This window comes from Varroa destructor, unplaced genomic scaffold (genome assembly GCF_002443255.2).
Source record: "Varroa destructor unplaced genomic scaffold, Vdes_3.0 BEIS01000005.1, whole genome shotgun sequence".
NCBI lineage: Eukaryota > Metazoa > Arthropoda > Arachnida > Mesostigmata > Varroidae > Varroa > Varroa destructor.
The window spans coordinates 15,670,299-15,688,304 of NW_019211458.1; the positions used below are offsets into that span (position 1 = coordinate 15,670,299).

Below are 18,006 nucleotides of genomic sequence, written 5' to 3' on the forward strand. Positions count from 1 at the left end.
TGTGCTGTCATTACTCTTGCATCGTTTTGCGACTCCATAAAATCGTCTGTTCAACGATAACAAGAGGAGTAACAAATCATCCCGCAATTCAACGTTTTACGTTTTGGATATATGGAACGAATCCTACTTTGACTTGTTAGGCCAAGCGCAGGCAATTAGAGGCCGTTTGCTAAACTATACATAGTTTGTTTTTTTTATATATAGTTAAGGCTATGGGTGTTGTGGCATCGCATGAACGGTCTGACTTCATAGAGACAAATGGAGTGCATTGATTTTGTAGCCATTCCCATAACTCACTGTCCGTCTATTATACTCAACGTTTCAAGGTCCATCTATTTATTAGACGCAGTTTCACCAATTATAAATATTGGCTATTGCAAGCTTGTTTCACACTAGCTTAGTACGCAGCCTTAGCTTCCGTTCGATACAGCCCTCATATAGCCTTTGTTGTTGCTACTGGATTATAGGCGTTTATAGAACCCGATTTGGTGTCGTATTGTCGTAAACCATAAAACATAAACGAACACCGAAGGAAATTGGGGGATTGGCTGTAGACATCTGGTCATCGTGAGTAATGCCATGACCATCGATGCGGCCAGCATCTCTGGTGGCTCTTTTTTGTTTGTTTTTTTTTTATCAGTGACTTACTACAGAAAACGAATGACTATTTGCAGTAATAGCCGCTTCTAGAAATGGTACCTAGTGCATCAGGATGCCCTGATATATCCCTGCAGTGGATGTGCTCGGAACACAATAGGATCGCTTTGCTTGCGATACGAAACACACTCGTAATCTGCCGTGATTTACGTATTGCTTTCCATACTGCAGATGATCGTGCCTGATGATTTACTTGGCAAGGCCATGCGTCCTGTTTAATAAGGCTGTTCAGTCTGATCACTGGTTTGAAATGATCCGTTCGTTGCGCAAGATTCAGACGGAAGTATATTATGCGATATATGAGAAAGTGTAATTCCGATAAGAAGACTACCAGGCGCTGTCTCTGGCGTGTTCTACGCAAGTGACCGCCGTATACACGACTGAACTTGCGAGTGTTAGCAGAGTATAAAAGTATTTACGTTAAATATGGTACAATTTAGTTGTAAGAGAATAGAAGATTTTAAGTTAGTTTGCTTATTTCCGCCTAATTCAACGGCCCATTGAATTACTCAGTTGGCCGCTACAAATGGATACACATATCCGACTTAAATATTTTAGATGTAATTTGATTAATTACTACGTTTATTAAGGACGTAATATTTAAATAAAGCAACACTTAAATAACGGGCCGTGACAAAGAAGGTAGCCACCTCTGTTAGTCTCTAGTAAACACTGAGAATTTCAATTGCCATTCGTTTTGACTGATGTTAAAATAGTCTCCTGCTGTCAAAAATCGTTAATATAGCGAGTCAGATCTGGGTTGGCTCGAGCAGTCCAGCAACCTATCTCCCGTACACCCGTCTAACTGACATTCCTCATCGACGTCCACCAACATTATCACGCCAATATTTTTCACCATATCTAGCGTCGAAATCAAGCTGGTATACCACACAACAAAAAAATCGCTTCGAAACCAAGAAGAGGAGAAAAAGCCAATGAACACGTAACCACGGCATACGCCTATATAGCGCTGTTCCGCCGCAGAGCAAAGTATGACCAATTCGTGTCTATTTGCGTCAATTCCATTGGAAATAAGGTATCATATATATAAAAATAACTGTACACGTAATCGTACTACTCATCGCAGAGACACTGGGACAGTTTGTTGTTTTACGTCCTAACGACCGTTGTCGACATCATCTGTTCAACCCGGAATTCGCGGAACAGCAACAAAATTTCAACATTCGATGCCCTATTGAAATTTTGCACTCCGCTTCGCCGTCCCTATAGACGTCATCGCTATCGCCAGTCGCTATAGCGACAATAACAGTGCCTAAAAGGGCAACCGTAGAAATGGCCTCATCGAACGCGAACCGTACTGCAACTAGCGGATTCTACGGCACCGGAGAATTCAATGGTGACAACGGGTTTTTCTCTGTTGCAGCGCGTCATAGTGAAGCAGATGAATTTCTATTGGACGCACGATTTGTCCAAAAAGTCAGTAGACGCCTCATTGCCTTCTCGTGTCTGGCCTCCGGGGTAGATATTCGTCTGGTTCGACGCTACGATTTAATGCGAGGCGCTATCGGCAGCCGCGTCGTCGGCTCAGCAAACGCTGGTGCTGCCGCCATTAGCGACACTATCGCGTCTCCCCAGTACCTGATAACAAAAGCGGACAAGCCCTGAAATCGATGCCCGGTACCGCGGTAACAATAATCAGTCGAACAGCGACACGGCTATATTAACGTAGATATCGTTGTTAACTGTACCACAAGCGTTAACAAGTTCTCGTCAGCTCAATATTAAATTGTACCTTTTCCGCTGAACCGTTTGACGATTAGTCGCTTACCTCTAAGGAAGATTCTACCCTAACCGCATTCCCTGCAGCATAAGAACTACAGAAAATAAAGTGTGTTCACTAAATTGGCAGCGTCGATCTCATCGTATCAATAATAAAGCTGATTTAAGCCTCAGCAACATTCGGTGTGGCAATTGCGATCGCTTCGTACACAGGCTTTTTACATGTGTACGACACGATGCGCCATGTAACAGAGATGGATGCCAGTTGCGTCGAGGTGGGGGCATCTGCAATCGACAGCAGCGACGAAAAGAGGCCAAATGACTTTAATAATTGAGAGAAATAAAGAGCGCGGCTTAACTACGTTCGTTGGATAGCGTAATGAAAGCGAGAGCTTCGTAGATAACACGACTAACTAGCAGACAATGCGTGGCCAGCCACCGCATCGACAACGGTTGACGGTTAAAGCCCGTCTATAACATATACGACACCCATAAAAGTTGCGAAATTGATGCTACAAAGCCATGTACGATAGTGTACATAGGAGAAGAAATTGATATAAATGATTTCAGAACAATGGCTCTATGGCATACCATACATAATGTATTGCCTTAGTGACGATCATTGTCGTCCCTGCTTGTGTACACTGGATGCAGGGGCTAGAACAACAGCGTTTGGATGCTGACTAGATCCGGACCTTGACAAGGCTAAGCCGTGCAGCTGCTATGGCTGAATAAGAAAGACCGATAAGCGTAGAAGAGACATAACTTAAACCCAATGCCCACGCTTCCGTGGGTAGATTTTCGTCCTGCTGCGCACAGCAGCTAGCTATCGTAATCGTTTAACATTGGTGACGAACGCGATGTGATGCACGTACGCCCGCTGATGGCTTTGACATGGCTGAGAAATGCTAAGAACAGCCTCTTCGTTACCAGTATACAGGGAATGCGGGTTCGGGCACTCCAGTACGTGTGAGCCAGCGTTCAACAGATAAGACAATAGTACAGCAGATGATATCACTAGATAGTGCTACTGTCCAGGATGGTCCCACAACTGAATTTGTTCAAGTAGAACTAGGCCCTATTCGTTATCGTCTACGTTAATTCTAGTTTTTCTAGAGCTAAGTTGACATACTTGAAAAATTTTCGATCAGGTCATGGCGGTTGTCTTTCAAAATAGTTACTGAGCAAAGGTGATTTAGGAAACAATTAGGGCACAGATTCGTGTCCGCGCGATAGTGCTTGTTACCTGATTACTATAGCTTCACTTAAAGTAGATGAGTGTGTATATTTCAGTTGAAATCATTTCTGTCTTTGCCATAAGGTATGCGATCCTCTGACCCTCGAAAGCATACTTTTACAGGTATGATATTACCGTATGTTCTGGCTTGTATCTGCGAACAGGTGTTAGGGATTATATGCGCGTATTTCGTAAATTTTTCGTTGAAACTGTTATTTATAAAAAAAAAAAAAAAAAAAACACATGGTGTTGAACAAGGCATGGACGAAAGTGAATATCACACTAGAATTATGAAGCAGGTCCCAGACATTGTACCATATATATATGGGCGATGTAAAAATTTAGACGTTTATTTGATACTTATGTTAATTTTGTTGACGTTCTGCATACTATTACAGATTACTAATCCTCTATATTTTAGCTGCTTGAAAAGATATTAAAGTCGGCCCGTTTCTGCTAATCGGGAGAGGAAAGAGCGTGCTTAGATATATGGTTTGAGTTTAATGTCGATGAAAATCTACGCTTTCATCTAAGAGTTAAGAGGTTTCGTATTGGGCACCGGGAACATTTGAATCATACGTGCCCAAGAACTTCCATACAGTGTGTAAAACATAGCTGAAGAACATTATGGTATTACACGCATTCTGGTAGAGTTAAATGTGAAAGAAAAATTACTTAAATCCAGAATTTTTAATGGCTAAGTGCATCTATTATGTAGTATGAATACTAAAGTCCAAAATGATACCCTTTCTAATTTAACTACGGAAATTGTTTAGATTTCGAACATTGAGGAACCGAGATAATCGTATCCTTTTACTTCTGCTATTGACATCCTCAGATCTAGGTGTCGGCAGAAACTGTTGCCGTTCCATAGAGAGAGAGAGAGAGAGAGAGAGAGGAAATGAAGCACGTTACATCTATAGCAGAATAGAAAGCATCGCGGAAACATGATGGGCATGCGCCATGTTCACTGAAGTCATTATTAAGTTCAACGTACAATGACCTGCTTTCTAACTAGCTACATATCGAGAATGCTGAACTTGACGTATCTATTGTCTGGAACAGTCTACTCTAGGAAGGAATCAAAGTAAAAACGGTATAATTGTTCTCTATTTGCTACCTGTATCGTTACGTACTTGCAATTGTCACCTGTGTTATCTGTCATCTGGTGCTTGATTCGGAGTCATGATTGAATCACTCGGCAGGACATGGAGTCTGAAATCTTTTCAAGTGTCTAGCCCGACGTAAGCTATGACGACCTGATCAAATGTGGCGGCTGTATCTATTTACAATTGTAATATTTCAATACTTTAAACGACGGCCGTTCCGTTCATCGTTTCACCATGGTTACTTTGTTATTTTTTTTTTTTTTTTATTATTTGGCCAGTGTTACCGAAAGATGAATGCGCATACATCCGATTCTGTCGTGTTGCCGATGTAGCAGCCGGCGAGCAATGGCTACTATTGCCACGATTGTAGATATCGTTGTACGGCATGTTTCTGCCTGGTCGTCAGTGTTTGCAATGATGCTTATCTAAAAAAGATCTAGCCCAACATTTGGTTTTGATGCCGATAGTTAGATCACGTAAACAGATAAGTTCGTATCTAGTCAGCTTTGGAAACGTTCAGCGAATCGCGTATGATGTTAGTGTTCAGCGGCAATGGTTGCCTGACGTTCGGTTCCCAAAAATCGCAGATGAATCGAGTTATTAGAATGTACTCGCATAAATCTTTCTTGCTATTTTTCTATTTAGCCCATGTTGACTGTTCACAGAATGCAAGGTTGAAGATAGGGTCGTGCGTGTTTGCTGTGGCCAAGTCCGAGTACCCATCTGGCTGACTGCAATGACAAGCAAATGGCAAGTTAACTGATCGAGATGTTACTTACGAGTGCTGAAACGTTTCTTATGAAAATGCTGCCTTCCAGATGCAGGGCACATCAAATCGAAGCAATGGCCAAGGAACATGTATTACAGGACAAGTGAGGAACAGACAAGTGTAGGCCAAATATAGGCCTGAATGGAGAAAACCGAGCTAAACTCACACTACAATATATATGAATAATAATGTAAAGATTAGGCCAAATAGTACGCAAAGAGGTGATTAGGGCTTATTTACAGGGGAACATCGTCTTTGAAAAATCACTTATTGCATTTGAAGACAATGTATATGGAAATAATCACGTGACTGTTTGTTCCTTTTGTTAGAAGGTTCGCCGAGCCTTGGACCAACTTTCGCGCTTAAAATATCCAAAAAAAATCAAGTTATATAGGGCATAACTGTTTAGAAAAAGGTTATTACGAGAAGCAAATATGTCGGATCAAAAAATTAACAATTGATTAAATGGACGCTTTGGCATTAGGTAGATGTGTTAGGGTCGTTTGTTTTTGGTGACCTGCCATGTTAGGATCTTTGGTTTGGCCAGTTGTCAATACTGTAATTAGCCCCGAATGGCATGTCAGTGCTGGCAAAAGTGCTGGCATTTGCCCTTTAGACGATGTTGAGCTAATAGGAAGACTGTCTGCAAAATCAAAACATAGCTCAAAAGTACTTAACTTTCTCAATAGTCGTGTGAATGGGCAGACGCCTTTTTATACTGTGTATTATCTATTTTATCATTAAACAGTCCGATCCGAATATCGTGAAGCTTCGTAATAGAGGAAGTTTGTGTCTTAACCGCAGTGCATATATACGTATATGCCTTTCACTTGCTTGTTATTTTAAGCTCAATAATTATATCAAGGAGGCACGCTTTTTTGATTTGCTATCCACTATATCATTATTCCATTTCTAAAGTTAAAAAATAACAGTGTAATATGGTTTTGCTGAACTATGTAACCGTTTATTTTTGTAGCGGTAGCAGCCACATGGAAGAGTCTCCATATTTTAGGCCTTCAACCTTGAGAAGGTCACCACAATTATTATAAAAGTAACATCGTCGTCAGTTCAAGCAACTTCTTGTATTTTTATGCTCTTTTTTTCTTTTCTTTTCTTTTCTTTTTTTTTTTTTTACAAATGTACTAACTGTTTTTTACGGAATCGGAAAACAGATAAGATGAATGCGCTGATGGAAGTGAACAGAAAATAGTGGTATATTTTTCTACAATGCGTTTTTATGGATTTTATTACCTAGATTGCATTAAACTTTGATTGTCGACAAATAGCAAGAGCAAGAGAAAATGTTTCTGACAATTCTACCGGCCGCGTTTGTGAGTACCTGCTTCATTGCCAGCGACTTAATTTTAAAAATTAATTTTTTTTAGGTATTACCTGTTTATTTCGGTGGTTTATTGATTCGTGAAAGTCACGTTCTCATCGTGGCTATTTCAGGCTGTGCCATCCACTGCAAAACATGCGTAGCTACTAACGAAAAAGTTGCAAGTGGCAAATCTTAGATCTATCAACAAATGTTAGCCGCGTTGCGTGAGAGAGTGGAATCGAGCAGGCGCCATAGTATAAATCCTACCATCCGTGCCAAATATGTGAACCCGAAGTCGTCTGAAGAGGTGAAGCACATATAGTTAGCACCGCTTTTTGTTTATCTATTAAGGATCGTTATGATCGAGTCGATGCTTTCGTATAAAGACGGCCAAATATATAGTAGTGTTTATATCATGACTTGAAGGACTGTTCCACACAGCCAGCCTTGCAACTACTCCGCTGCATATATTACAACTGCGTCGCATGCTTATCAATCGGATTATTGAAGATAATTTTGCCATTACCAAATGGTAGCCGAAGAACACAGTTGTATACGATCGTTATTTTCGGGTTTTTTTTTGGTTCAACTACTGCAAGAACATAGCCATGCAGGTACATCTATAGGGAAAGTTTCGCCTAAACGATGAAAATTTGCTTACGCGAATAAGCTCTGAAAAAAAAGCGTCCGTTCATCTATGAGCAACGTTACCTTCCTTATGATTGCAATCGTGCCAGCTAAGCACTTACGCTATAGCCCTTAGAGCTGTCGTAAGATCTGGGGATTTGGGCCTTATATGGGCAATTCCAGTTCGAATCAAGGGCTCATACAAACTATACCAATCATTTCAGGAATAATCAAGCGACCCCAGACGTCGCTCCAGCCGAAGTCACAATCGAGCACCTCGTCATCCGCTTCGAGTAAATCGTCGATTACCACAAACAATGTGCTTACTGATACAAAGATGGTTTGCTACTACTCAAACTGGGCCATTTATCGACCCGCGCTGGCCAAATTCACACCTCAAAACATCAATCCGTTTCTCTGCTCACATCTGATCTATGCGTTTGCCGGTTTTAATAAGAAGTGGGAGATGAAACCTTTCGATCCGTACAACGATATTGAGCAAGGCAATTATAAGAAGTTCGTTGGCCTGAAACAGTATAATCCAGCATTAAAAACAATGGTTGCTGTCGGTGGCTGGAATGAGGGTTCTAAACGTTTTACAGAAATGGTAGAGAACGCCGAGAACCGTCAGGCATTCGTGCGGAGCGCTGTGAAATTTTGCCGCATTCATAGTTTTGATGGTCTTGACTTAGATTGGGAATATCCTACGTTCCGGGAGGGCGGCCGACCTGAAGATAAAGAAGGGTACGCACTTCTCATCAAGGAACTTCGTGAGGCTTTTGATGCCGAGAAGACAAATGGCAAGGATCGACTTCTCCTTTCTGTCGCTGTACCAGCCGGCAAGGATTACATTGATCAAGGTTTCGACGTGAAAACCATTTCAGATTATGCGGATTTTCTCAACATACTCACATATGATTACCACACCGCATTTGAAGCTGTCATTAACCATCACGCGCCCCTTCGTGCCCGAGACGGCCTTAAAGAGTGGGATGACGAGAATACGCTCAACATTGACTGGACCGTCACTTACTACCTGAAAAAAGGAGCACCCGCCAACAAGTTGATCCTGGGTATACCCACCTACGGCCGATCGTTCACACTTAGCAATGCAGATGAGACGGACCTCGATTCGCCAGCCAGTGGACCCGGACAACAGGGTGAAGCTACCCGCGAAAAGGGTTATCTTGCATATTACGAGGTATGTAAGACAGTTTCATTCGAAGATTAGGTCAATTGTATTTTCTGCTGGTTTTAGTGTTTGGCATATAAAATTTATATATTTCTTATAAGTCTTTCAAAACATGACACATGGACGAGCCGTTGGGTCTGCTTGTGTCAAACACTTGCCACGCTGTTAAATAGACGAAAGTATACGTATTCTAGATAGAAATGGAATTTGCATTACTCGTCAGGAAGTCGTTGCTTTTTTAATATCCTTAGATTTTTCAAATTTTTTATGAGTCGTCGCAAAATGATGTACGTTTCGTTGTTGTCAAACGTTTTCTTCCTTTTTACATAGATCTGCCAAGCCGTAAACGAAAACGGTTGGGAGCTAGCCCGACCCCACGAAGACATTATGGGGCCAGTCGCCTTCAAAGGAACCCAGTGGGTTAGCTTCGACGATGAGATCATGATCGCCAATAAGGTGAAGTACATCAAGAGCAAAGGTGTGTAACGAAAGACACAGGCAATTTGACACGGCTAAAAATTATCGATAATATAACGGTTCTTGCTTTTCTACGTTTATACATTATCGATGGAGTTATCATTCGATGCACAGTAATTGTCAAGCAGTACTAATAAAGAAACGCGGTAATAGCGTATCACTGATCCGCAAACTGACTGCTATACACGCACGCCTATCTGACCGTTTTCTTTCTTTGTTTGCCGTGGGTTCCACATGAGTGTATCGCTTTAGTATGCATTGATTCACTTATGCCTTTGGACATTCGCGTACGAGTTTTTCTTGTAGGTTTCGATTCAGTTTTTTAATGCTACGTTAACGATTTCCTCCTTCGAAGGGCTCGGTGGTGCTATGATTTGGACTTTGGATAATGACGATTTCCGTGGCTCATGTGGGGGCGGTGAGTCACCGCTGATCAGTGCGCTTCGAGAGTCTCTACTTGATGCTGAAGAATCATCGACCAGGCCACGTATCACCGATGCGAGTTCTAGCAAAAAGAAGGACTCGTTAAAAAGCGGACGAATCAAGACTACAACGACGACGCCAGCCCCTAAGGGTACTCAAAGAAGCAGGGCAAACCAGAGCGGGGCAGCTAAATCAAGTAGCACGCAATCGGCAAAGAGCACGAAACCCAAGGGTGAGAATGGCGTGTGCATTGTAATGTCTCACTGTTCGAAACTAGCTTCATCGTCGCTTAGAATCTAAGAATCCTAATCGGTGCCAACAAACAAGCTACATATACATAGCATATGTATGTGAGACTTGCTCTCTTTAATTAAAAAAAAACTAAATTAAAATTTGAAACGTGTTTACAGTATATATTTCGTTCGTTCTAAGTCTTTTTTTTGGAGATTGGCATTACCGGTATGTACCATTGAAACCATCTCCGTGGTAAATCATTACAAATTCGATGTTCCAAGCCTGGGTAACTCAGGTATGCTACCAATTTTTGTGTGTGTATACCTGTTCTTCTTGTCCTAAGCTACACATCTCACCCGAAAGGTTGTATTTGCTCTTAATAATACTGCTATAACAATTATAAACACCAACCATACTAAAAGTTCTACCTGTGACAGTCTTTAACGGATCCCGATGTAACGATCATACAATAACCCTGGGAAACTCTGCATGTGACGTTTGTTTCCATGCGAATAGTTTGTTGTTCCACGCTTGAGCTGTTCATTATACACCTGGTGACAGCTTGAAGAACCACTACCTTCGTCGCAGTATTACGCACCTTGTTCCGTTCACTTCTCCTTGCCTAACCTGCTACCCCTACCAAACTAGCCATTAGTTAACTAACTATAATAAAAATGGAAGCGTATGCTACTTTTGCATGAATCGCGTTTCGGTGCCGTTTAACTCAGCTCTTTTGTAGAATTTAGGGCCGTCATTTGGTTCTAAATTACTATACTTTTTCTGGTTGTCTGACGTCGCAACATTAGAAACGGGTCTTCTATTTACGACTCCCGAGCCGCCGACAACTCCGGACCCAGGCACTCCATTCGAGTGCGAAGATGAAGGTTTCTTCCCTAATGACAAGGACTGCCGGAAATACTATTGGTGTCTTGATTCTGGTCCAGCAGATCTAGGTATCGTAGCCCACACCTTTACCTGCCCGAGTAACCTTCATTTCAACTCAAAGACGGAATCTTGCGACTTCAAGGATAGAGTCAAATGTAAGGCCGATAAAGGTAAAAGCAAGGCCAAGAAGATCACTACAACATCGGCGCCAGCGCCTGAAGAGGAAGAAACAAGCACAGCCAGGCCGTCCAGCAAGAAATCCAAGCGGTAATACATTTATTTGTATAGTATCAGTATGCTTTATGGCCATTGACGTTGAGGCGATCCTATTCAGCTGTCTGTATCACTGGAGTTACCCTATCCAAAAGTTTTCCCAGCCAGAGGATAAAGAATAGCAGCATAATTTCCTTCGGCGTGAAGTAACTTATTATGAGTTGCCAGTCAAATCGATGAATCGGCTTCTAAATAATCAACTGACCAGTAAAGTAGTTGTCATTCGTCAGAGTAACGCAAAGCCAAATATAAAATTACGTTGAACATCGTGTAGCGTCTTGTTCAATAGGTGTGCTTGAAGATGAAGTTAAGACCAAACTAACCCGATTATAGGACACATATTCGGCACTCGCTTAAGGCAAGTTTTCTGACTTTTTTAAGCAGGATAATCTTGCCGAAATACTGACATAATATATGATGATGGATAATTAAGCAGCTATTTTCGTTACTGGCAAAGGGCACGACGACCTATATTGAAGACTTTAATTTATTTGAATCGTGTTCCTATCCTAATGCTACATAGGTAATCTGATAAGAAAACAAAATTATAGTACTCCTTGATTTCTGGTCTACTCGATACTCTGCTGATCCGAGTCTTCGTTTGTTCGATCGTCTTTAACGGTATTAACGCGTCTTATCTCCTTGCCCTTATTCTTGATAAAATAACAATCTAGGCCTTCGTCTCGCACCACACTACGTACAGCAACCTCAACATCAACAACAACATCAACCACAACGACCACAAGGCGGCCCAGCACCCGAAGGAAAACAGGTGGGCGAAAAAGGCCTGTCACAACAACGACGGCACTGCCTGAGGTTGAGGACGACGATTTCGAATACGTGGATCAAGAGCTTGACCCAACTGAGGAATCGGTTACCACGCGTCGTGTGAAATCTGGGAAACAAACAGAAAAAACCACCAATAATGATAGCATTGCGGAACTTGTACGATTGCTTAAAGATCATCTCAGAGGTAAACAGATCTGATGAGATAATGCAGCATTATTTTGTCGCTTTCATTCGTTATCGGGCACAACACGCGCTGATTTTGGATTAATAGTATACAACGGAGGTGTACATATAGATAGAATGATAACCTTTGTCCTCGGTAGGTTGATTCTTGTTCCATTGTGACAGAATAAACACTGTAGCATCAGTAACCATAATGCTGGATTATTGTTTGCTTTTGTCACATTATTGTCTGTAGCACCTGAAAGCAAAACCGACGAATCAACCCTGTCGAATCAGGGGAACCAAGTCCGCGGTCCCCCCGCTCAACTTGCTCCACAGACTCAGGCCTATACTGATCCACGAATTCAGCCTGCCGAACCCGGAACAAATCTACGTCGCCCTGTTCAGGTTCAATATCGAGAACCTGTACAGTTATTCCAAGAATATGCTAATCCTTCGCGTCAAACCAACAGTCGACTTGATTCTGGCCTGAACGTATACGTTGCTCCGGCGAGAGACGCGCGCCCTCTCCCTGAGGACGCGATCAGCCCGTTCAAGTTCAGTTACAGCGAACCACTCAACAGGCCGGCTCCACCTGATAACTATCGGGAACTCCGTACACAAAATGGTGAACCTGAGTTCAGGCAACCAGTCGCTCGCCCCGACGTTGACCAAAACGACCAGACTTCTGCGAAGGCGCGAAAGCCAAAGTTGGATAATTCACTAGCACGCGCTCCTTATAACCCGGACCGTTTCGACCTAGGCGACATTCCTGCTTTTGGCTTTTCCGAAGGCTCTTCTAGAGGACTTGAGGAAGCCCCGGCGCCTAAACCGGTTACAGCTGAAGCTTCTCTTCCCCCAAGTAAAAGTAGTGAGCCTGATTTCATATTCGATGGGGATATTCCAGATTTCTCATTTTCTGACGGACCGGGAGAAGCGAAACCGCAGTCTAAATCCAACTCCGGTGATTTGAGCCGGCTACCCAACTCACGGCCATTCCGCTACGATTCTCCTGGGACAACATCTACACAGTTTCGCCGTGTAACAACCGAGTTGCCTTTCGTCTACAACACGCCTCAACGGCAGTCCCGCCCCGCTCCAGCGGCGGTTGGACATTCCGACTTCGGCAAAAACGACGACTCAAGCCAGCTTCCTGGGCAAAACACTCAGTCGGCACTGCAGTTTGACTATCAACAACCTCAAAGGGACTCACGTCAGCCACAAACCACATTTACGTACAGTGACCCACCGCTAAGAGAACAGAGGCCTCAAACAAACCAATTTACTTACAATGAGACACCTCAACGTGAAAACCAACAGCAACGTCAGCGAGGTGCTGCGTTCACATACAACGATCCTCCACAACGCGAGACACGTTCTCAACAAACCAACGCCTTTACGTACAGCGATCCTCCACAGAGGTCGACAGATGCTCCGGCCGCATTCTCTTATAGCAACCCTCAACGAAATGCTGTTCCTCCGCCAGTGCAAGCCGCCTACCAAGACCCATCTAGTCGGCAGCAAAGTACTACAGACCAATTTGACAATTATCAGTCGCCTCAACGAAATTCCCAGCCTGTGCAGTCGTTCGCTTTCAATTATGAGGCTTCGCCGCAGCGGACGCGTCAGCAGAAGCAACAACAGCAGGCCTTAGCATTTAATTATGACGCTCCCCCTCAACGTGACCAGACATCTGCTCCAAATTCTCTCCAGCAGTACGACGCCGCGCAGCGATCGAAGACAAAGTTGACGCAGGGGTTTGCTTTAGACACGCTTGTCCCCGATCCACTGTCGACCCACGATGAAGGTCGCAACGTCGCGCGTCAAGGTAGGCTTAACCAACAGCATCTCACCACTAATCTCCCTGTGAGCCAGACACCAACGACTACGTCACAGCCTGCAACTACCCGGCCGCCAATTCCACCTCTGCCGTCGCCAGCCTCTATTCCGGCGGCAACATTCGATGATGACGAATACTACTACGACGATTACGAGGATGAGCCCACCCTGGCGACACCCCAGGCTCGACCAACAGTACCACCCCAACCGACAACGCGAGCTACCGTGCCACCTCCAGCGCGCCGGACGGTTCCCGTTAGTCAGACCTCTCCCAGAAGGGCGGTCGTGATCACAACCCCTCGCCCCTCTAGAAGACCGGTAATCGCCGTCGAGCCAGTACAAGATCCCTATGCGCCGCCGCTAATCGTCATCGATAAAGATACTATTGACTGCAACAAGCGAGGAGTTTTTATTCACCCTAACGATTGCACAAAGTTTGTCGTCTGCGCACCCGGTAAGAATGGCCTGAAAGGCTTTGTTCACAACTGCCCCGCTGAAACAATCTATGTAACTGCGCTCGGACGCTGTCTACGAGGTGACCGCAAAACATGCACCCGCAAATAATGTCCGCAAACATAACTAATCGAAATGACTCTTGCCTAGCCAGTATGAATGATATCACTGGTAACCATAATAATGATGTCACGCTATCATTCAATATAACATGAATTAGGGCCATTGCATAACAGGAAGCATAAATGCGAACTATGATGGATACAAGGCCACACGATCAGTGTGCCTAGAAAAGGACACTCAATAAGGAACATTCTTCGACATGACAGTAATTCATAAATCGATTTGTAATTATAGGTCACAAAATGTTTGTTTCAATCGGTAATACTCTTCATTTTTATCAAGGATCACGATGTTATCAATCAGCAGAGCGTTATTATTCAGACGGAGAAAAATATAAATCAAATAGATAGGACGAGATTTAGAGCGGAACGAGAGCAAAGGACTAGCAAGCATAGATTCTGCGCGTTGTGGTTAGTGCAAAGCCTAATAATGCCATATGTAAATAATGTATATAGGGGCAATTAGCAACAACGAAGAAGCGACAGGCAGTGATTCGAGAGTCTGTCGTTGCACTGTTCACTGCATTGCATCCTGTTCGTGTTGTGTTTCGTCCTTAATAGAAAAGAGAGGGGTAAGACGAGAGAGAAAATCACCCCCAAATCGAAACCAGGAAAGCAGAACTCTATAAGGGAATGTCTTACATTCACAAACGCTAGTGAAAATGATCCTGCCAATAAGAGACACAGATTGACTCTGTTATTCTACTAAGATTAAGATAACTTTAAAAAAAAAAAAACGTTAATTATAAGAGAACTTCTTCTGCAACGTTGCCGCACGAGTCAGTAACAACCGGTAGAAACGATGTAAGCGATGAGGATCGTCCTCATCATAGAAAGCTGTTTGATGTTGAGGGCCGAAGTTTTTGTTGTTATATTGTCAATCAGTTATTTATACTATATGATGTTTGCCATTTCATATGGTTTTCTTCATAAATAAAAGTCAAAGTAAAAAAAAGTTAGTTCTCTTTTTGTCTATATAATAATGACCAAAAGTCGCTATTTGAAGTCTTGCCGTTGATGCATATGTGTTTGCGTAGACCGATAGAATCATTGTTATATATAATACAGATTAGAAAGGCTACTCCATGGTGCTACTGGTATATACAGGTGGGTCTGAAATGGAAATGATGAAATCACGTAAAAAAGAGTGGTTTCTCATAATTTACTTAATCTTATAATTTACATAAATCAGTTTTACTCGTTGTGGGAACACAACCATACAGAGGGCGCGCATTACAAATTATAATGCAGCGGGTCAAAAAACATCCTTTCATAAATGTCATTTTAAATTGAACGGTGGTCTGAAAGATCATAACAGTGATTTGCAAAACACTCAATAGGCATAAATATACATTCGTTTATCTGCCCTCCTTAAAGTTTGGCATGACTTGTGATTAGTCTCTAAAAAGCTCTAACATAAGCGCTTATCCTGCAAAGGAATAAACCAACTTGGGACCGTTTTTGCTATTCGCCACAGCATAAGCTTTTCGTTCGCTGATTATGATCATATGATATATCGTAAGGGCCAAACGAGTACCCAACGGCAGCTTGCGATGCGAATTTGTCGTGGCTACCATACAATTTCAACGAATACAGCTCTTGGCGTGGCAAATACAAGGCCATGGCGACACCTGGCAGCAGAAACCGATAACGGAGGCGAGGACCGAACCGAAAACAGCCGGACAAGGGCGCAGACACTCTCCATCTGATAAAGGAGGAGTAAACGTCAGCTGCTGCTGCCGTAAATAGCACCAACGCTGCTGTGACAACTGGAGCTCACTGGACAAAGAGGCTCATTCAACGTATCAGGAATTGGTTAGAAGGAAGGCACGGTAATCACACAGGTAATCAGCAGACACGGTTATTTCCAAAAGTGCTTGTGAAAGATCGGCAACGCAAACTTGTCAAAATGTTTGCTGTACAACCTTGCTGAGAACAACACAGCCACACACATCATACTGGGGTGCCGACATTTCCGAGAGATGGGGAACAGTTTCTAGCAACGCCTCCAGAGTAAAGAGGTAACTGCTGACGACATTGTACCCCTGATGTCGGGAGGCACTGAAGAATGAGGCGTTGTGTCAAACTTCATGGGAGTTGCGATCAGAGTTAAGAAGCGTCAAACGCGGACAAGAGAAACAGCTGCAACAAGGATAAGATCGACATTTTGAGAAGGAGAGACGCCAATTCAGGTCCACGGCTATATCAAGCAGCGGCTTCAAAAGCATTCAGGGCTGTGGTGGCGGGCCACTGTGACGGGTACCGTCGGAGAAGGATGGATGCCTTCAAGCAAGGTGAAAGCAGTCCCGGGGTTCCTTTAACATAGTGCTTGAGGCATACACGCTTTTAGAGATGGAAGATACTCCACATCTACCAGTTTTCGGATGCACATTAACGTTTTCGCGACCAGCATCATTAAAGGGAAAAAAAGTTATATGGGCCGATTCAACACAGGTCATACTGTTCTTCTATTTCGAAGTCGAGATGCATTATACAATTTTAGTTTGATTATGATGCATTGCCAGTGTATCGCTTAACATACCGCATAACATAAGATGTGTTCTTCGTATATATGGTGTTTCGTTCGTTTACTGGGTACCATCGAAAAAGGAGGATACCTAAAATAAAAGGGATACTATAAAGCTAGAACCAATAATTGACAATGAATTTTCCTCACACATAATATAAGCTAGGAACCTCAACAGAATGCTAAGCTTTCTTTTAAAAATTCACAGTTTTTTTTTAATATATTCTCACACTAAAACATGCTAGAACGCAAACGACTATACGAATTCGGTTGTAAAAGTAACATGTAGATATATTTTATGTATTTCGTGGGATGTAATGCCAAAGAGGAAATTTATTGGTAGGTGAAACACTCGTGTGCAGGTAATTATTTTCGTTGCCTATAATAAGCATGTTAACTTCGAAAAAGACCTTCCGTTAGCCCAGACCGTTCTTACAAAAAAAAAACTTCGTACTTTCATTTAGAATTGTAGACCATATTTACATGTAGAAAGCATACACATTATATTTTGATATCTTTACTACAGCCTAATCAAATTACTCAGTCAGTAGCCTGTAATGAGCATGGCGTTAAATGTTTAAATATATTTAGTCATCTGTTTATAGCAATTGAATTCTTAACGACCAGTCGGATATCAGACCAGTCCTAACTTCGTTCTTAATGTTCTTTCAATAATTTTGCTAGATCCTATTAGGGGTAAGCCCTGGTGTTCTTTTTGAAGACGACTGAGGGCAAATACGGTATACAGGCCAAACTTGTCTGGTATCGTAGGACACTCACCCACTAAATCCTCACATTCTCGAGCCCTGGTTCAGAACTTAGTTTAAAATTACTTCGAAACCAAAGTTTAAAAGTATTGGTGTTCACCGGAAAGTTACATTACTTAAACCTGAATTACTTAGAAATTCATAAATATCGCCAATTCGGTCCTATATTGCATTCTATTTGCATCACTAAACCTCATAACAATTTTCGTCTGAACGTCACGAAAACCCAACAAGTTGGAGAACTTTTTAACTAATAATACCCTGTAGTTTAATATCATAAGTGTCAACGGCGCAGCTTCTGATCTATGGTAAATTCAGCATCAGCTCTCCATGTAGCCGCCCACAGGGAGCTCATTGGTAAATTCTATTTACCTTTTCTGCTTGTCCCATGCCCTTTCGGCTT

The 18,006-nt window shown here is 42.6% G+C and overlaps 1 protein-coding gene across 1 annotated transcript in view; it reads left to right on the top strand.

Annotated features, from left to right (window-relative positions):
* LOC111250858 (uncharacterized) overlaps positions 1 to 15,080 on the top strand; it is a 54,801-nt gene extending 39,721 nt beyond the window's left edge. The window contains exons 4-9 of the mRNA XM_086989830.1: positions 7,685 to 8,661; positions 8,983 to 9,130; positions 9,485 to 9,784; positions 10,593 to 10,938; positions 11,619 to 11,917; positions 12,152 to 15,080. Of these exons, the coding sequence (XP_086845956.1) occupies positions 7,685 to 8,661; positions 8,983 to 9,130; positions 9,485 to 9,784; positions 10,593 to 10,938; positions 11,619 to 11,917; positions 12,152 to 14,298 (4,217 nt within the window). The 3' untranslated portion in view covers positions 14,299 to 15,080. The remainder of the gene's footprint in view (positions 1 to 7,684; positions 8,662 to 8,982; positions 9,131 to 9,484; positions 9,785 to 10,592; positions 10,939 to 11,618; positions 11,918 to 12,151) is intronic.
* The last annotated feature ends 2,926 nt before the right edge of the window (positions 15,081 to 18,006 follow it).